Genomic DNA, 21,195 nt, shown 5'->3' on the forward strand with positions numbered 1-21,195 from the left:
AAGCAGCTGATCTTTAATCCCCAGTCGGTCACACCGCTGGTTATTGGCTGAGAAAAGAAGGAATCTGGAGAGACCGCACTGGATTTAATAAAAGATGCAGATTGCCGGACATTTGGTTCGTAAACTCAAGTGACACAGGGTGATTGGCTGCTGTGGAGTGGACTGAGAAATGGGGCATGTAAAGGCATTCATTGGTGACGGCACTGCCCTGGGTCCCGGGGGCAGACAGGGCCTGCTCAGCCCGGGTAAGGGGGGGTGCCCAGGGAACAGGGGGGGGGGCGGGGGGGAGATCCAGAGGGAGCCCAAGGGAACTGGGGGGGAGGGTCCAGGGGGGAGGGGCAGGGCCCTGTGGCGGGGGTGGGGGCAGAGACAGGAGCCAGGGGGGCCCCCAGGGGCCAGGGCGGTCCAAGGGACAGGAGTGGTGGGGGTTGGGGTGCAGAGGCCCTGTGGTGGTGGGAGTGACAGAGACGGTGGGGTGGGGGGGGGGGGGCTCAGGGAGGACGGGCAAGGCCCTGTTTGGGAGGGGGTGCAGGGGACAGGAGGAGTGGGAGGCCCTGTGGCGGGGGGGGGGGGGGGGGTGGTGGGCAGAGACAGAGGCCAGGGGTGGGCCCAAGAAACAATCCATAACGATAAATCATGAACCGCACCATCACTACTGCACTGCCTATCACCGTTATGAGTTCTTTCGTGTACGTACGCAACTTGGCATTGACTGGACTCAGCTTAGGCCTCACAGCCTTAGTGTCCCACAGCTTGTCGAATGCCCTCTGGCTCATTATCAATTGACTCGCCCCTATGTCCAGTTCCATCGATACCGGCACCCCATTAAATTTCATGTTGATCGTTATTGGTTTGCTCTTAGTTAGGAATGAGTACAGTCCATAAACTTCCTCCTCTGGTATCTCGGATTGCGTATCAGGATCTGCGCTAGTCTGACCATCATCCTCCACATGGTGTGTCGCAGCACGCTTGCTCATCTGCGGACACTTGCGCTGGAGATGCCCCACTCTCAGACAGCCTTTGCAACTATATTGCTTAAATCGGCATTGCTGGTGCCGGTGATTTCCCCCACAACGCCAACACGGAGAAATCGGATGCATTCCCGCTGGTGGACTTTGGGCATCCACAAGTTTCGCATATGCAGTCAGGTAGGCTCTGCCATGTGTCGCTCTGCTGTACACCGAATCAATCATATTTGCAGTACTCGCCGAGTTTCGATTTTTCACTGATATCTGCTTTAGACTTCTATGCATTGTCATGCATGACTGAGCGATCGTGATGGCCCTGTTCAAGTCCAACATCACCACCAGTAGTTTACATAGGATCACCTCGTGGTTTATGCTGATTACAAAGAAGTCCTGCAACACAGCCTCAAACTTACACGGTCCCACTAGAAGTCTCAGGTCGGCAACGAATTCTGCCACTTTCTGGCCCTCTGAGCGAACGTGCATATAAAATCTGTATCTCGAGATGATGATGCCTTCGTCTGACTTAAGGTGGTCCTGTACCAGTGTACACAATTCTTCATACGTTGTCTCTGTTGGACTCACAGGCAAGAGTGGATTCTTTATCAGACCATAAATTTTTGGACCGCAAATCGTGAGGAACACCGCCCGGTGCCGATCTGCGTCTCTGACCTCCTCCATTTTGTTGGCCATGAAGAACTGGCTCAACGGCTCACAAAGTCTGCCCAATCTTTTCCTTCCACAAATCGCTCCAACAATCCAATTGTGCTCATTTTTGCATGCAAAGGTTGTTGTTGCCTCGTCGGCAAATGTTGTGTATGCAATAACTGTTCGACTGAGTACTGTTGAACTCCAAGAGGTATGACCTTGGCTCTGCTTTATTAAGATCCAAAGTGACTAATATACAAAATGGCTGGCCTTTTATACTTGGGCTGCACACACGTGTGTGTGCAGCCCAATGGCCTCCAACAGTGATCCCAAAAGTACATACATGACAGGCACAGTCTGCTCGTACTTTGATTTTGCCTTCACTTGTTGCAGGTTACGGATAATTTTGCCTTCAGCCTCTTTGACCTGGATTGGGAGGTATTCACACAGCTGATTGAAGGAGCTATCAATCGTGTCCCTGCCCTGGAGACGACTGGGGTCAAATCGACCGTGTGTGGCCCAGGTACGGAGATTCAACGCAGGCTGAGGGGGTGTCCGACTGCTGCCTGTATTTGTACCTTCCCGATTTGTCCCGTTGCCTCCTGTCGATTGTTGTCCCTTGCTGATCTTATTTCCCTCCCTAGCTCGGGTGCTGGAGCCCACTGCCTCAACCCATATCTGAAAGCTTGACACCGCCCAGGAATGGGTCGTGGCATCTGTTGGGCTCAGGACCTCAATGCATCAGTGGGAGGTCAGAGAGATCTGAACCTTGACCTTATGTACTGGGTCAACGGGGCCTCTGGTGATCCACCTTCACAAGGGTCATTCCTCCGATGTGGGGTAGAGGCGTTGCTCCTGTTTATGGTCTGTCTGCAGAGAGAGAGTTCTGTGGCATTGCACGGCGAAGGATGGAGTTTGATGGAATTCTTTCCCATGGGCTGTAGGGATGGGGAACTCCTATAGCTGGAGCAGCTCCATGCCTGGTGAGGAGATTGGGAACAGGATTGTGTCTTTTCCAAAGAAGAGTGCAGATTTCTAATCCATCCACCATGGAGACTCCAAACCCTGCCCCACTTCTGTTGCTGCAGAGATTTCCTGCAGTGGGGGGGAGGGGAGGTGGGGGAGATTTCCTGCAGTGGGGGGGAGCGGAGGTGGGGGAGATTTCCTGCAGTGGGGGGGAGGGGAGGTGGGGGAGATTTCCTGCAGTGGGGGGGAGCGGAGGTGGGGGAGATTTCCTGCAGTGGGGGGGAGGGGAGGTGGAGGAGATTTCCTGCAGTGGTGGGGGTAGAGGAGGGGAAGATTTCCTGCAATGAGGGGGGGGGGGGGAAGATTTCCTGGAGTGAGGGGGGGGGGGTGGGAGGTGATTTCCTGCAGTGGGGAGGGGGGTGGGGGGGAGGTGAGGGAGATTTCCTGCAGTGGGTGGGGGGGGAGGTGGGGGAGATTTCCTGCAGTGCGGGTGGGGGGGGAGATTTCCTGCAGTGAGGGGGGGGGGGAGGTGAGGGAGATTTCCTGCAGTGGGGGGGGAGGTGGGGGAGATTTCCTGCAGTGCGGGTGGGGGGGGAGATTTCCTGCAGTGAGGGGGGGGGGGGGGGAGGTGAGGGAGATTTCCTGCAGTGAGGGGGGGGCGGGAGCGGAGATTTCCTGCAGTGAGAGGGGGGGCGGAGATTTCCTGCAGTGACGGGGGTGGGGGAGGAGATTTACTGGACTGAGGTGGGGGGGGAGGAGATTTGGGGCAGTGGGGGGGAGATTTCCTGGAGTGAAGGGGGGGAGGAGATTTCCTGGAGTGAGGGGGGCAGGGGGGGGGCAGATTTCCTGCAGTGAGACTGGGGGGGGGGGGAGATTTCCTGCAGTGAGGGGGAGTGAGTTTTCCTGCAGTGAGGAGGGGTGGGGGGTGGGGGGGGCACTTTTCCTGTCGCTGGGTCAGGGGGCAGTCTGTGTTTATTGCGCACGATGTTCAACGGTAACGCTGCCTTGTGTTGTAGAGTCTTTCACTGCGGACCACAAGCCCCTGATGGGAGAGGCTCCAGAACTTCGCGGCTTCTACCTAGGTTGCGGATTCAACAGCGCAGGTGAGAGGGTGAATTAGTCTGCACTTCCTTCCCAATCTGAGCTCCTCAGAACTAAGCCGCTGCTGTCCCGGACTCTTCCTGCCTCTGTCTGTCTGCATGGACTGCACCAGTGCACCGAGGGGCAGAATCTACCCAGTCAACTGTCTGATACAGGGTTGTGGGGTCTCCGACACTGCGGCACTCCCTCAGTACTGCCCCTCCGACAGTGCGGCACTCCCTCAGTACTGCCCCTCCGACAGTGCGGCGCTCCCTCAGTACTGCCCCTCTGACAGTGCGGCGCTCCCTCAGTACTGCCCCTCTGACAGTGCGGTGCTCCCTCAGTACTGCCCCTCTGACAGTGCGGCGCTCCCTCAGTACTGCCCCTCTGACAGTGCGGCGCTCCCTCAGTACTGCCCCTCCGACAGTGCGGTGCTCCCTCAGTACTGCCCCTCTGACAGTGCGGCGCTCCCTCAGTACTACCCCTCCGACAGTGCAGTGCTCCCTCAGTACTGCCCCTCCGACAGTGCGGTGCTCCCTCAGTACTGCCCCTCCGACAGTGCGGCGCTCCCTCAGTACTGCCCCTCCGACAGTGCGGCACTCCCTCAGTACTGCCCCTCTGACAGTGCGGCGCTCCCTCAGTACTGCCCCTCTGACAGTGCGGCGCTCCCTCAGTACTACCCCTCCGACAGTGCAGTGCTCCCTCAGTACTACCCCTCCGACAGTTCAGTGCTCCCTCAGTACTACCCCTCCGACAGTGTGGTGCTCCCTTCAGTCCTGCCCCTGCCCCCACCGTCTGACTCGGAGGTGAGTTGCTGCCCACTGAGCCACGGCAGGTGCCTGAAGTTCAGACCATGCGATCGCCTCCGTTCTGACGTCCATGGAAGGAAATGTGCAGTGATGGTGTGAAGCACCCTGGGTTGAAAAGCGTGTTTGGGAGGCAGTGAGCGAGATTAAACTGAACCTCTGGATTCCTCCTCCTCAGGTATGATGTTGGGGGGCGGCTGTGGGAAGGAGCTCGCTCACTGGGTCATCCATGGCCGGCCAGAGAAGGACATGTACGGATATGACATCCGGTGAGTGAACGGTGACCGATTGCAGCTTGTCCCAACAACCAGAATATTCACCTCGAATCCCCAGATAATCTTCCTGCTCGCCCCCTCGCCCACCCCCGCTCCCCGCCACGACGGTGTGGAACCCGTACCCCAGTGAGAGTCAGTGTGTGTGGGACCTGTACCCCAGTGAGAGTCAGTGTGTGTGGGACCCGTACCCCAGTGAGAGTCAGTGTGTGTGGGACCCGTTACCCAGTGAGAGTCAGTGTGTGTGGGACCCGTACCCCAGTGAGAGTCAGTGTGTGTGGGACCCGTACCCCAGTGAGAGTCAGTGTGTGTGGGACCCATACCCCAGTGAGAGTCTGTGTGTGTGGGACCCATACCCCAGTGAGAGTCTGTGTGTGTGGGACCCATACTACAGTGAGAGTCTGTGTGTGTGGGACCCGTACCCCAGTGAGAGTCAGTGTGTGTGGGACCCATACTGCAGTGAGAGTCTGTGTGTGTGGGACCCGTACCCCAGTGAGAGTCAGTGTGTGTGGGACCCGTACCCCAGTGAGAGTCAGTGTGTGTGGGACCCGTACCCTAATGAGAGTCAGTATGTGTGGGACCCATACTGCAGTGAGAGTCTGTGTGTGTGGGACCCGTACCCCAGTGAGAGTCTGTGTGTGTGGGACCCGTACCCCAGTGAGAGTCAGTATGTGTGGGACCCGTACCCCAGTGAGAGTCAGTATGTGTGGGACCCATACTGCAGTGAGAGTCTGTGTGTGTGGGACCCGTACCCCAGTGAGAGTCAGTGTGTGTGGGACCCATACCTCAGTGAGAGTCAGTGTGTGTGGGACCCATACCCCAGTGAGAGTCAGTGTGTGTGGGACCCATACCCCAGTGAGAATCAGTGTGTGTGGGACCCGTACCCCAGTGAGAGTCAGTGTGTGTGGGACCCGTACCCCAGTGAGAGTCAGTGTGTGTGGGACCCGTACCCCAGTGAGAGTCAGTGTGTGTGGGACCCGTACCCCAGTGAGAGTCAGTGTGTGTGGGACCCGTACCCCAGTGAGAGTCAGTGTGTGTGGGACCCGTACCCCAGTGAGAGTCAGTGTGTGTGGGACCCGTATCCCAGTGAGAGTCAGTGTGTGTGGGACCCGTACCCCAGTGAGAGTCAGTGTGTGTGGGACCCGTACCCCAGTGAGAGTCAGTGTGTGTGGGTCCCATACTGTAGTGAGAGTCTGTGTGTGTGGGACCCGTACCCCAGTGAGAGTCAGTGTGTGTGGGACCCGTACCCCAGTGAGAGTCAGTGTGTGTGGGACCCGTACCCCAGTGAGAGTCAGTGTGTGTGGGACCCGTACCTCAGTGAGAGTCAGTGTGTGTGGGACCCATACCCCAGTGAGAGTCAGTGTGTGTGGCACCCGTACCCCAGTGAGAGTCAGTGTGTGTGGGACCCGTATCCCAGTGAGAGTCAGTGTGTGTGGGACCCGTACCCCAGTGAGAGTCAGTGTGTGTGGGACCCGTACCCCAGTGAGAGTCAGTGTGTGTGGGTCCCATACTGTAGTGAGAGTCTGTGTGTGTGGGACCCGTACCCCAGTGAGAGTCAGTGTGTGTGGGACCCGTACCCCAGTGAGAGTCAGTGTGTGTGGGACCCGTACCCCAGTGAGAGTCAGTGTGTGTGGGACCCGTACCCCAGTGAGAGTCAGTGTGTGTGGGACCCGTACCCCAGTGAGAGTCAGTGTGTGTGGGACCCATACCCCAGTGAGAATCAGTGTGTGTGGGACCCGTACCCCAGTGAGAGTCAGTGTGTGTGGGACCCGTACCCCAGTGAGAGTCAGTGTGTGTGGGACCCGTACCTCAGTGAGAGTCAGTGTGTGTGGGACCCATACCCCAGTGAGAGTCAGTGTGTGTGGGACCCGCACCCCAGTGAGAGTCAGTGTATGTGGGACCCGTACCCCAGTGAGAGTCAGTGTGTGTGGGACCCGTACCCCAGTGAGAGTCAGTGTGTGTGGGACCCGTACCCCAGTGAGAGTCAGTGTGTGTGGGACCCGCACCCCAGTGAGAGTCAGTGTGTGTGGGACCCGTACCCCAGTGAGAATCAGTGTGAAAGCGAGTGTGTTGCATGATTGATTTCTCACTGGGATTCTGGTTTTGCATCATCTGTCTCTCACAGGGCAGCATGATGTGTATGTGTGATGGGGATGTGTTGACGTGTATTGTCTGCCACAGACGATTTCATCACTCAATGACCAATGACAATCGCTGGATTCGGGAGCGAAGCCACGAATCTTACGCCAAGAATTACTCGGTGGTGTTTCCCCACGATGAGCCGCTCGCTGGGAGGAACATGCGGCTTGACCCGCTGCACCAGGTGAGCGTCGGACAAAGGGTCTGGGGGGAACGGGCGCTCTGCCGATATGGGAGGAAGCAGCGGGGTGTGGTAGGGGAATCAGGACGCTGCTGGGATACAGGAGGATCCCCCAGGGCTGTCTGTCCGTCATTGTCCTCCGCCACCCCCCCCCCCCCCCCCCGGGCTGTGTGTTATCCTCATCTCTGCCACCCCCCCACCCTCCTCGGGCTGTGTCTTTTCCCCCTTCCCCCCCCCCCCCCACACCCGGGCTGTGTGTTGTCCCCGTCTCGTCCCCCCCCAACCCTCCTCGGGCTGTGTCTCTTCCCCCGGGCTGTGTCTGTGTCCCCCCCCTCCCCCCTGGTCCGTGTCTCCCCACCCCCCCATCCCGGCCCCCCTCGGGCTGTGTCTTTCCCCCGCGTCCCTCCCCCCCACCCCCCACCCCGGTGAATAGCGAATGACTTTTTCCCCTCATCATGTGGAAGCTTGAGGCATGTCGGACCGAGGGCAATCTATTGATCTATTCTGTGTCTGATACAGTTCAGTTTATGTTTAATGGCGTGATTAAATCCCGAGACTCTGATTTACTCATCATCTCTGCTGCACTGATCTTAGGAGACAGTACTTAACTCAAGCGTCTAAACGTCTCTGTGACAGAACGGTGGCTGGGCTAAACCACCAGGGCTCACTCGTAGATCGCAGAACATTGTGTGCACAGGTCCCACACACCCCCTCCCAGTCACTCAATGCTGTTTGTGCTGAAATGAAGGACTTCTCTCTGCATCATCCTGTGTATTGTCCAGTGATCCGCAGAGTGTGAAATATACGGAAGAAACGACTGGAGCGGCACGGATCCCTGAACCATGCTGGGGAGTTGGAGAGGTGGTGGTTGTTGTATATGCAAACCTGTAAATACCTTGTGTAACCACCAGAGGGCTCATCCCCTGGAGTCCCAAGGGATCCCACAATCCCTTGGGAGCACTTGTACTTAAGGAGGCCTCAAAGGCTGGAGAGGCACTCTGGAGACCTGTAATAAAAGACTACGGTCACACTTTACTTTGATCTCACAGTATCTGGTCAGACTCTTTGTTCATACATAACAACTGGCGACGAGATGCAGATGATGAACCCAACGATGCAGAGAACAGTGGGCATTCTGGAGAAATTTTCGGAGGGAGATGATTGGGAAACCTTCGTGGAGCGACTCAACCAATACTTCATGGCCAACGAGCTGGAAGGAGAAACGAATGCTGCCAAACACAGGACGATTCTCCTCACCGTTTGCGGGGCACTAACATATGGCCTCATGCAAAATCTGCTCGCTCCAGCGAAACCCACAGAGAAATCGTACGATGATTGGTGCACACTGGTCAAGGAGCATCTGAACCCGAAGGAAAGCGTTCTGATGGCGAGGTACCGGTTCTACACGTGCAAAAGGTCTGAAGGCCAGGAAGTGGTGAGTTATGTCACCGAGCTAAGAAGCCTTGCAGGACATTGCGAATTTGAAGGACATTTGGAGCACATGCTCAGTGACTTCTTTGTACTTGGCATTGACCATGAAGTGATACTTCATAAACTTTTGACTGTAGAGACCCCAACCTTGAGTAAAGCCATAGTGATATCCCAGGCGTTCATTGCCAGCAGTGACAATACCAAACAAATCTTTCAGCACACGAGTACTGTGAACAAAGTAATGTTGTTTTCGAATCGCAACGTACAGGGCAGGCCTCACATGCCTGCAGCTGCATGTCTGCAGATGCCTGAGTCCACCATCAAGGGTAATGAATGCTAGGCCATTAACACCTTGTTGGCGCTGCGGAGGTGATCATCATTTCCATTCATGCCACTTCAAAGGATACATTTTCAAGGGTTGTAGAACAATGGGACATCTCCAACGTATGTGCAGGCGAGCTGCAAGCCCCACCATGTTGTAGAGGAGGACAGATCCACAGCGATCACGAAGAACCAGAGCCTCAGACCGAGGAGGCAGAGGTATATGGGGTGCACACATTTACCACAAAGTGTCCCCCGATAATGCTGAAGGTTGATTTAAATGGACCCCCGGTGTCAATGGAGCTGGACACGGGCGAGAGCCAGTCCATTATGAGCAAAAAGACTTTTAATAAGTTGTGCTGCAGCAAGGCTTCAAGGCCAGTCCTGACTCCCATTTGCACTAAACTGAGAACTTACACAAAGGAACTGATTCCCGTAATCGGTAGTGCTACTGTAAAGGTCTCCTACGATGGGGCGGTGCACAAGTTACCACTCTGGGTGGTACCGGGCGATGGCCCAACGCTGTTTGGTAGGAGCTGGCTGGAAAAGAAATGCTGGAACTGGGACGACGCCCGAGCGCTCTCGTTTGTCGACGACACATCATGTGCCCAGATCTTAAACAAGTTCCCCTCGCTGTTTGAAGCAGGCATCGGGAAGTTCCAAGGAGCAAAAGTGCAGATCCACCTAATTCCGGGGGTGCGACCCATCCATCACAAGGCGAGAGCAGTACCGTACATGATGAGAGAGAGGGTGGAGATCGAGCTGGACCGGCTGCAACAAGAGGGCATCATTTCGCCGATCGAATTCAACGACTGGGCCAGTCTGATCATTCCAGTCCTCAAGGGAGACAGCACCGTCAGAATCTGTGGCGATTACAAAGTAACTATCAATCGTTTCTCCCTACAGGATCAATACCCACTACCAAAGGCAGACGACCTTTTTATGATGCTGGCGGGAGGAAAGACGTTCACGAAGCTGAACTTGACCTCGGCCTACATGACGCAGGAGCTAGAGGAATCATTGAAGGGCCTCACAGCATCAACACGCACAAAGGTCTCTTCATTTACATCAGATGCCCGTTTAGGATTTGATCAGCTGCGGCGATATTCTAGAGAAACATGGAAAGTTTACTGAAGTCGGTCCCGCGCACTGTGGTCTTCCAGGATGACATCTTGGTTACAGGTCGGGACACAGTCGAGTATCTGCAGAACCTGGAGGAGGTTCTTAGTCGGCTGAACCGCGTGGGGCTCAGGTTAAAACGCTCAAAGTGTGTTTTCATGGCGCCTGAAGTGAAGTTCCTGGGGAGAAAAATTGCGGCGGACGGCATCAGGCCCACCGATTCGAAGACGGAGGCAATCGAGAACGCACCGAGGCCACAGAACGTGACGGAGCTGCGGTCATTTCTAGGACCCCTGAACTACTTTGGTAACTTCTTCCCAGGTCTCAGCACACTGTTAGAACCACTGCATGTCTTACTGCGTAAAGGAGACGAATGGGTATGGGGTAAAAGCCAAGAAAATGCTTTTGTAAAAGCTACAAAACTGTTATGCTCAAACAAATTGCTTGTGTTGCATGATCCATGTAAGCGTTTGATACGATCATGTGATGCGTCGTCATACGGTGTCGGTTGTATATTGCAACAAGCTAATGAATCCTGGAAATTGCAACCTGTTGCTTATGCATCCAGAAGTCTGTCTAAGACTGAGAGGACCTACAGCATGATTGAAAAATAAGTGTTAGCTTATGTTTATAGGGTAAAGAAAATGCATCAATATCTGTTTGGGCTCAGATTTGAATTGGAAACTGACCATAAGCCACTGATATCCCTTTTTTCTGAAAGTAAGGGGATAAATACGAATGCATCGGCCCGCATCCAGAGATGGGCGCTCACGTTGTCCGCATACAACTACGCCATCCGCCACAGGCCAGGCACAGAAAACTGCGCCGATGCTCTCAGTAGGCTGCCATTGCCCACCACGTGGGTGGAAATGGCACAGCATGCAGATTTAGTCGTGGTAATGGAAGCATTCGAGCGTGAGCAATCACCCGTTACCACCCAACAGATTAAAACCTGGATGAGCCAGGACCCCTTACTGTTGTTAGTAAAAAATTGTGTGCTTCACGGGAGCTGGTCCAATGTCACATTTGAAATGCAGGAAGAGATAAAGCCGTACCAATGGCGCAAAGATGAAATGTCTATACAGGCAGACTGCCTTCTGTGGGGTAATCGGGTAGTGGTGCCCAAAAAGGGCAGGGACACTTTCATTAGTGATCTCCACAATACTCACCCAGGCATTGTAATGATGAAAGCGATAGCCAGATCTCACGCGTGGTGGCCCGGTATCGATGCAGACTTAAGAGTCCTGCATGCACAAATGTAACACATGTTCACAGTTAAGCAATGCACCCAGGGAGGCGCCACTAAGTTTATGGTCTTGGCCTCCAAACCGTGGTCTAGGGTCCATGTCGATTATGCAGGCCCGTTCTTGGGTAAAATGTTCCTCGTGGTTGTAGATGAGTACTCCAGATGGATTGAATGTGAAATAATGTCAGCAATCACGTCCACTGCCCCCACTGAAAGCCTGCGGGCCATGTTTGCCACTCATGGCCTGCCTGATGTCCTTGTGAGCGACAACGGGCCATGTTTCACCAGTGCCAAGTTCAAAGAGTTCATGACCCGCAATGGGATCGAACATGTTACATCCGTTCAAACCAGCATCCAACGGTCAGGCAGAGAGATCAGTGCAAACAATCAAGCAGAGCTTGAAGAGGGTAACGGAAGGCTCACTGCAGACTCGCCTATCCCGAGTCCTGCTGAGTTACTGTCGAGACCCCACTCGCTCACTGGGATCCCACCTGCTGAACTGCTCATGAATAGAGCACTTAAGACAAGGCTCTCGTTGCACGAACAGGGAGAGAGCAGGTGGCTTCAACAAATTGGTGCTCCCCTTCTCCACAAGGGGAGCACCTCGGAGGACCCCGTGCCGGCCGCTTCTGTCCCGGACCAAAAGGACCCCACACCAGTCCCGGGCCCCAGCGGGACAACACACACCGGGCCCTGAGCAGCCCCAGCGGGATAACAAATAAACGCTACCTTGCAGTTGTCGAAGGGACCCCGCGCCGGCTGCTTCTGTCCCGGGCCGAAGGGATCCCACGCCGGCCGAAAGGACTCCACACCGGTCCCGGGCCATCCCAGGCCGAAAGGACTCCACACCTGCCCACGCCTGTCCCTGTGGTCGCACACCAGGTGTTCATTGTGCTGACGTAGAACCGGCTGAAGGGACTCCGAGGCCGGCGGCAGCGTTCAACCCAACGTCTTAAACTCCTAACTAACTTTTAATACATTTTTAAACTTTTTAAACAGTTTGGGAGAACTTTTAAAACTTACATTTTAGACTTTTAATCAAAATACTTTTAAACATCTATTACTGACCTACATCTTTGACTTTTTAACAACCTTTAGAAACTTTTTAAACTGGGAAAACTTTTATAACCTATTATTGATTTACATCTTAGACTTTTTAACAACTCTTAGAAACTTTTAAAATAAATTAGGAATCTTTATCAACTTTTAACTTTTAAAATAACTTTGGAAGTCACCCTCCGAATGCCTGCCCCCCAACCTAGCCTTGGGCCATCTACCATCAATGGCACTACTCAGCACCGAGCTTGCGGCCAACACTTTGCTGTAGGCAATTAGGCTTCTAGAGCTGTGCCTGATCGCCAGTTGTCTTGGACCCCCTTGCCACTGGGCCAAGACCTTGTTCAGCTAAGCCCGTGTGGTTGCCGGTGTGCAGCAGCCAACCCACGTTAAAAGAACTCAAGCAGAGGCATCTTCCCCTTCGTCAGTATGAAGATCAGGACCTGGAACGTCAGGACCCTCACGGACAATCCCAACAGCAACAGGCTGGAACGCCGCACTATCATAATTGCCCGGGAACGCGGACGCTCTGACATTGACATCGCCGCCCTAAGCGAGACCTGGCGGGCAGGGGAAGGCCAGTTGAAGGAACATGTTGGAGGTTACACCTTCTTCTGGAAAGGGAAATCAGAGGGAGAATGTCGCCTTCATGGAGTCGGCTTTGCCGTCAAGAATGAGCTGGCCGACCACCTCAAAGACTCCCCCTGTAGGGTTAACGAACGCCTCATGATTCTTCATATTACCCTATCCCGGAACCAATGCGCCACAGTCATCAGTGCGTACGCCCCTACACTCGATGCAACGGATGAGGCTAAAGAGGGTTTTTATTTCAACCTCGAGACATCCTAGTCCCACGTCCCCACAGATGACAAATTGATCCTCCTCGGTGATTTTAATGCCAGGGTTGGCAAAGACACAGCCCTCTGGGGTGGCGTGATTCGGCAAAGAGGGGGTAGGGAAAGCCAACTCCAGCGGTACCCTACTCCTGACAAAATGGCTAGAACATGAACTCCTCATCACCAACACCCTGTTCCGCCAGAGAGACAAATACAAGGCATTGTGGCAACACCCTTGCTCCAACCACTGGCACCTGCTTGACTATGTCATCGTCCGAGCCAGGGATTGCAAGGATGTGCGCATCACCCGCGCCATGACAGGAGATGACGACTGCTGGACGGACCAGTGCCTAATCCGATCCATCATCAACATTAACATTGCCCCAAAGCAGAGGGGGCAGCAGAAGCAGTTCTGCAAAAAATTTAATGCCAGGGCATTTAGAGACCCAGCTAAGAGAGCCCTTTCCAGCCAGCGCCTCACAGCCAATCTGGCGTGCCTTGATGACCCTGAGATGCTGAATGCTCATAGCGCTTGGTCTGCCCTCCAGGCCTCTATAACCAGTGCCTGTGAAGAGATATTTGGTCACTCAACCAGTAAACATCAGGACTGGTTTGATGAAAATGATCAGGAGATCGAAGAATTAATAGATCGCAAGCGCAAAGCATTTCTGAGCCTCAAGCAACAACCCAATTCAAGCAAAACAACATTACAGACGGCTCAAGGCTGCGGTCCAACAAAAAACCCGGGACCTAAAGAACAGGTGGTGGATGAAGAAAGCACAGGAGATAAAACAACTGATCGACAGCCATGATATGCGAGGATTCTTCACTGCAGTCAAGGCCACCTACGGTCCAAACTCCCAAGGCCCCACCCCACTCCTGGCCAAGAACAGGGAAACCCTCATCAAGGACACCGAGGCTGTCAGGGCATGACGGAAGGAGCACTTTGAAGATCTCCTCAATCGAGACTCTGCCTTTGACTCGAGTGTTCCCAACTCCATCCCGCAGCATGCGACCCGCCACCAACTGAGTGAAACCCAAACGCTGTACGAGGTTGGCAAAGCCATACAACAGCTAAAGAATAACAAGGCTACAGGTGCGGATGGAATCCCTGCTTAGGCGCTAAAGTATGGCGGAGAGGCGCTGTTGGCGTGGATACATGACCTCATCTTTTTCATCTGGAGGGAGGAGAGTATACCGGGAGATCTCAGAGATGTAGTGATCATGACCATTTTTTAAAAAGGGGACAAGTCCGACTGCGGCAACTACAGGGGAATCTCCCTGCTATCAACCACTGGGAAAGTTGTCGCTGGAGTTCTCCTCAATCATCTTCTCCCTGTGGCCGAGGAACTCCTCCCGGAATCTCAATGCGGATTTCATCCCCGACTGGGCACAACTGACATGATCTTTGCAGCGCGCCAGCTGCAGGAAAAATGCAGGGAGCGGCGACAACCCTTATACATAGCCTTTTTCAATCTTACAAAGGCATTTGACACTGTCAACCGTGAGGGTCTATGGAGCGTCCTCCTCCGTTTCGGATGCCCCCAAAAGTTTGTCAACATCCTTCGTCTGCTTCATGACGACATGCAGGCCGTGATCCTAACCAGTGGATCCATTACAGACCCAATCCACGTCCGGACCGGGGTCAATCAGGGCTGCGTCATCGCCTCAACCCTCTTCTCAATCTTCCTCGCTGCCATGCTCCACCTCACAATCAACAAGTTCCCCGCTGGAGTAGAACTAAATTACAGAACCAGTGGGAAGCTGTTTAACCTACACCGCCTCCAGCCCAGGTCCAACCTCTGTCGTTGAGCTGCAGTATGCAGACGACGCCTGCGTCTGCGCACATTTAGAGGCTGAACTCCAGGACAAAGTCACTGTATTCACTGAGGCATATGAAAGCATGAGCCTTACGCTTAACATCCGTAAGACAAAGGTCCTCCACCAGCCTGTCACCGCCGCTCAGCACTGCCCTCCAATCATCAAGATCCACGGTGCAGCCCTGGACAACGTGGACCATTTCCCATATCTTGGGAGCCTCTTATCAACAAAGGCAGACATTGATGCGGAGATTCAACATTGCCTCCAGTGCACCAGTGCAGCCTTTGGTCATCTGAGGAAAAGAGTGTTTGAAGACCAGGCCCTCAAATCTACCATCATGGTCTACAGAGCTGTAGTAATACCCGCCTTCTGTATGGATCTGAGGCATGGACGATGTATAGAAGGCACCTCAAGTCGCTGGAGATATATCACCAACGATGTCTCCGCAAGATCCTGCAAATCCCCTGGGAGGACAGGCGCACCAACATCAGTGTCCTCGTCCAGGCTAACATCCCCAGTATTGAAGCACTGGCCGCACTCGATCAGCTTCGCTGGGCAGGCCACAAAGTACACATGCCAGATACGAGACTCCCTAAGACAATGCTTTATGCGGAGCTCCTTCATGGTAAACGAGCCAAAGGAGGACAGCGGAACCGTTATAAGGACACCCTCAAAGCCTCCCTGGTAAAGTGCGACATCACCACTGACACCTGGGAGACCCTGGCCACAGACCGCCCGAGGTGGAGAAAGTCCATCCGGGAGGGCGTCGAGCTCTTCGAGTCCCAACACAAAGAGCATGAAGAGGCCAAGCACAGGCAGCGGAAGGAGCGCACGGCAAACCAGCCCTACCAACCCCTTCCCTCGATGAATGTCTGTCCCACCTGTAAATGAAGTCTGTGGCTCTCGTATCGGACTATTCAGCCATCAAATAACTCACTTTGGGAGTGGAAGGAAGTCTTCCTCGATTCCGAGGGACTGCCTATGATGATGGCCAAAGAAGGGAGTAGGGGGTTTCGGGTCAAACTTTCAAATGGACTCATCTACAGGAAATAGAAACATAGAAAATAGTTGCAGGAGTAGGCCATTTGGCCCTTCGAGCCTGCACCGCCATTCAATGAGTTCATGGCTGAACATGCAACTTCAGTACCCGATTCCTGCTTTCTCACCTTACCCCTTGATTCCCCTAGTAGTAAGGACTACATCTAACTCCTTTTTGAATATATTTAGTGAATTGGCCTCAACAACTTTCTCTGGTAGAGAATTCCACAGGTTCACCACTCTCTGGGTGAAGAAGTTTCTCCTCATCTCGGTCCTAAATGGCTTATCCCTTATCCTTAGACTGTGACCCCTGGTTCTGGACTTCCCCAACATTGGGAACATTCTTCCTGCATCTAACCTGTCTAAACCCGTCAGAATTGTAAATGTTTCTATGAGATCCCCTCTCATTCTTTTGAACTCCAGTGACTACAAGCCCAGTTGTTCCAGTCTTTCTTGATATGTCAGTCCCGCCATCCCGGGAATCAGTCTGGTGAACCTTCGCTGCACTCCCTCAATAGCAAGAATGTAATTCCTCAAGTTAGGAGACCAAAACTGTACACAATACTCCAGGTGTGGCCTCACCAAGGCCCTGTACAACTGTAGTAACACCTCCCTGCCACTGTACTCAAATCCCCTCGCTATGAAGACCAAACCAAACTCAGATTCACGGACTATCCAGAGCAACCCACATTAGACCCTACCTTTTTTGGCCCCCCAACACACACACCAGTGGCAACTGACACAGCGGTTGACCACGAAGCAGAACCCATCACCCGCAGCAACCCAGCAGGACTCACCACGCCAGGCAGCCCAGCAAGGCCAGCTGCACAGCAGCCCAGCGAGGGCCGAATAACCAACTCACCAAAACCAGCATTTGCATCGAGACGATCAACCAGGGAAAGAAAGGCCCCAGATCGACTCACCTTGTAAATAGTTACACTATTGACTTTGGGAGGGAGTGTTGTTGTATACGTAAAACTGTAAATACCTTGTGTAACTACCAGAGGGCTCATCCCTTGGAGTCCCAAGGGATCCCACAATCCTTTGGGAGCACCTGTACTTCAGGAGGCCTCACAGGCTGGAGAGGCACTCTGGAGACCTGTAATAAAAGACTAAGGTCACACTTTACTTTGAGCTCACAGTATCTGGTCAGACCTTTTATTCATACGTAACAGTGGTCACATTGTGCTGATGGTGATGGATTTTCCCCGCCCGCCCTCGATGTTGACCTCACCCCCGCCCGACCTCGCCCCCGCCCCCGCCCACCCTCGACCTCGCCCCCCTGGCTCTGAGCTGAGATAGAGGTTTGGACATGGGGTAGCGGGGAATGGGTGGGTGGGTGGGTGTGTGGGATGGGGAGGCTGAGTATTCACTGCACCCATGACGTGAGATGTTTCCAATCCTTGTTTTCCCGATGGTGACGACCTTTAACATCCATCTGTCCCAGGAGCTGCTCCAGCAGGGCTGCGTGTTCCAGGAGAGACACGGCTGGGAGAGGCCTGGCTGGTTCCATCCCAAGGGTCCCGTCCCGGTGAGTAGCTTCGGATCCCGGAACTCGTTGCTCATTCCTGTGTAAAAACAATACAACTGCACGCGAGCACACAGCAACAAGCGGCAGGGTTTGGGCATTGGCGATTTGAAGTTCTGAAGAAAGTGTGGGTTGGTTTGAAGTGAGTTGATCCAAAAGAGGTTTTCAAGCTTTTGGGGAATTGAAAATCTGTTCCAAGGAGATTTTTCCCTGTGGGTCAGTGCAATTGAGGGATACAAGGAGAAGGTGGGGGGGATGGGGGAGAGTGTGGGTGTGGTTGGGGTTGGGGATGGGGGAGAGTGTGGGTGGGGTTGGGGATGGGGGAGAGTGTGGGTGGGGTTGGGGATTGGTGAGAAGGTGGGTGGGGTTGGAAAGAGGGTGCGTGGGTGGGGTTGGGGATTGGTGAGAAGGTGGGTGGGGTTGGAAAGAGGGTGCGTGGTTGGGGATTGGTGAGAAGGTGGGTGGGGTTGGAAAGAGGGTGCGTGGGTGGGGTTGGGGATTGGTGAGAAGGTGGGTGGGGTTGGGGATATCGGGGGGAAAGTGGGTAGCTGTGATGCTTATTGAGGGTCTGTTGGAAACCCATAGTTCCAAGTCCGTTGTGAAAATGTGTTACTGTAGTGTGCAGCTTATGAGTGGCGATACAATGGTGAGTCTATAATGAACCTCAGTAAGACGACTGCTCGAGACTGTCTGCCAGTTTCAACTCCACTCTATCGGGAGGATGTTGAGGCAATAGAGAGCAAAATCACTGGGATCCCTGAGCCTTGTTGGTGATCAATCTCTGTCTGTCTCTCTCGCTCTCTCTCTCTGTCTCTCTCTCTCTGTGTCTGTCTCTCTCTCTCTCGGTCCCTCTCTCTCTCAGTCTCTGTCTCTCTCTCTGTCTCGCACGCATTCTGTCTCTTTCCGCCTGTCTGTCTCCCTCTCTGTCTCTCTCTTTCCCCCTCTCTCTCTCTGTCTGTCTGTCTGTCTCTGTCCCTTTCCCTCTCTCTCCGGCTCCCCGCTTGCCCCCGCCCCTCCGCTCCAGCATTGACCTTTCTGACTGATTGTCACCATCTCTGTGCTAGGTTCTGGATTATGATTATTATGGAGTTTATGGCAACAAACGGCATGAGGATTACCGGTATAACCAGCTGCTGCAAGAGGATTACACCTTCGACTTCCCCCCGCACCATGACCAGGTAGGAATGAGCAGCCATGTCACCCTCATCAGTGTTGGGAGAAGATTTATTGATAAAGCATTGTCACTGAAATGTGGAGTGTATCCACAGCAACGAGCTGAGCAGCCTGTGGAACCTTGAATAGGTCAGATGCTCATGGACACTGACTAACATTTATCAACACCCCATGCACCAGAGAATGACAGTGTGTGTGTGTCTGTGTCCCTCTCTGTCCGCGCCTGCGTGCGTCTGTCCACAGACCAGAGAGAGCGAGACAGATATGCAGGGGAGAAAGACACCCCTCGCCCCCCCCGGCCAACCCCCCAGGGCAGAAACCCGTCCGCACAGTCGCTGATGCTGGTCTCCACTCCATCCAGTAGGGGAGTCACTGCTCCAGACCAGGAATGCCGGGAGACCCCATCCCCTCCCCCAAGGCACTGAGGCTAAGCGAACCCGAGCTGGCCCTGCAGGGTTAGCCGGGACCAGAGGTTGGGGAGGGGGCGTTGGGGGGGCTCGGCCTTGCCCGGGTCCTGCCACTCGAGCCCGTGTGTCGGGACTCTCACTGACGTGCTGGTGTGTTGCTGCAGATCAAGGCGGAGTGCATCAGCTGCCGGACGGCTGTCGCGGTGTTCGACATGTCCTATTTTGGCAAATTCTACCTGCTGGGCCCGGATGCTAAAAAGGCAGCGGATTGGCTGTTCTCTGCCGATGTCAGCACGTCGATAGGTAATGATGGCTCACTGTCCGACGCACAACTTTACCGCTCCACTCATCCCTACCCCCCAAACCCCCCGGTCCCTCCTCCCACACCCCCCCGGTCCCCTCTCCCCCCCCATCCCCGGACCCTCCTCCCCCCCAGTCACCCCTCCCCCCGGTCACCCCTCCTCCCCCGGTCCCTCCTCCTCCCCCCAGGTCACCCCTCCTCCCCTGGTCCCTCCTTCCCCCCCCCCCCTCCCCCCAGGTCACCCCTCCTCCCCCCGGTCCCTCCTCCTGCACTCCCCCGGTCCCTCGCCCCCCCCACCCCACCTCACCCTGGACCCCCACCCCCGCCTTGGTCCCTTGCCCCCCCCCCGGTCTCTCGCCCCCCCCCCCACACCAGGGTGCCCCCTCCCCCTCTCCCCGTCCCTAGCGCCCCCCCCCCCCATCCCTCGGGCCCCCCCACTCGGTCCCTAGCCCTAGTCCCCCCCCGGTCCCGAGCCCCCACCCCCCCCATCTCTAGCCCCCACCCTTAGCACCCTCGTCACGACCCTTGCCCCCCTCCCGTCGCTTGCCCCGCCCCCATCCCTCGCCCTGCCCCTCCCCCCCACCGTCCCTCGCCCCCCCCCCCCCCACCATCCCTCACCCCCTCCCCCTCCCCACCATCCCTCGCCTTCCCCCAGGATAAAGCTCCGTTATTTCCCTGTCCTGTTCCTCCTGCTTCCTGTTGTGTTTTGATGTTGGCCACTGGGAGTTGATTCCTGATTGGTGGGAGATTTCTGTAACATCAGCTGTGATATGGAATGAAATGTGCTATTATTTTCAGGTAAAACTGTCTACACGTGTATGCTGAACAGTCGAGGTGGGACAGAGAGTGACCTCACAGTGAGTCGCATCGAGACTGCTCCACAGGGAACGGCCCTCACTCCGGCCTTCGAAGGTAATTACTGCTCCCCAATGACTGGCCAGAACTGAGTGCGTATACACTCCAGAGAGTTTCAGGACTTGAAAATGTTTGCATACTGTCTTGGGGGTCATGGGTTCCAGGAGCTGGACTGGAATGAAAGCTATTAAAAGATGGAAGTCTGTTGGGAGATGGAGAGGTGCGGTAGATACAGAGTAAAGCTCCCTCTACACTGTCCCATCAAACACTCCCAGGGCAGGTACAGCACAGGTTAGAACAGAAGAAATAGGAGCAGGATTAGGCCATTTGGCCCCTCGAGCCTGCTCCGCCATTTAATAATGGCTGATCTGATCATGGACTCAGCTCCACTTCCCTGCCCACTCCCCATAACCCTTTATTCCCTTATCACTCAAAAATCTGTCTATCTCCGCCTTAAATATATTCAGTGACCCAGCCTCCACAGCTCTCTGGGGCAGAGAATTCAATAGATTTACACCCCTCTGAGAGAAGAAATTCCTTCTCATCTCAGTTTTAAATGGGCGGGCCCTTATTCTGAGATTATGTCCCCTAGTTTTAGTTTCCCTTATGTGGAAATATCCTTTCTCCATCCACCTTATCGAACCCCCTCATTACCTTATATGTTTCGATAAGATCACCTCTCATTCTTCTGAACCCCAAAGAGTCTCGGCCCACATTGTAGAGTAAAGCTCGCCCTGCAGTGGGGTTCATGGATGTTGCCTGATTATTAAAGTTGAGACGGTGATAATGTTCAGACAATTATATAAAAAACATTTTCAGCTTTTGGGACTGATGATGAACTCAATTAAATTCTCTGTCACCGAGCCCAGTCTGTTTGTGCTGCAGTAACTCGATTGTCAGGCTCCAGCTCGGGGGCTGTGCCTCTCCCTGTGTCTCTTGTTAGATTTTATCTTTTTAAAGAGCCACTAACAACAATAATTTGATTCCAGTGACATCCCAGCTGAAG

General features: G+C 54.3%; 1 protein-coding gene across 4 annotated transcripts in view; it reads left to right on the forward strand.

Moving 5' to 3' along the window:
- sardh (sarcosine dehydrogenase) overlaps positions 1-21,195 on the forward strand; it is a 50,854-nt gene that overhangs the window by 20,094 nt on the left and 9,565 nt on the right. For all 4 annotated transcript variants that reach the window (XM_070863414.1, XM_070863415.1, XM_070863416.1 and 1 more), the window contains exons 8-15: positions 2,007-2,136; positions 3,596-3,682; positions 4,644-4,734; positions 6,919-7,060; positions 17,373-17,456; positions 18,518-18,631; positions 19,198-19,336; positions 20,133-20,246. In XM_070863414.1, coding sequence (XP_070719515.1) covers positions 2,007-2,136; positions 3,596-3,682; positions 4,644-4,734; positions 6,919-7,060; positions 17,373-17,456; positions 18,518-18,631; positions 19,198-19,336; positions 20,133-20,246 — 901 coding nt within the window. The remainder of the gene's footprint in view (positions 1-2,006; positions 2,137-3,595; positions 3,683-4,643; positions 4,735-6,918; positions 7,061-17,372; positions 17,457-18,517; positions 18,632-19,197; positions 19,337-20,132; positions 20,247-21,195) is intronic.

The sequence above is a fragment of the Pristiophorus japonicus genome, chromosome 20 (assembly GCF_044704955.1).
Source record: "Pristiophorus japonicus isolate sPriJap1 chromosome 20, sPriJap1.hap1, whole genome shotgun sequence".
NCBI lineage: Eukaryota > Metazoa > Chordata > Chondrichthyes > Pristiophoridae > Pristiophorus > Pristiophorus japonicus.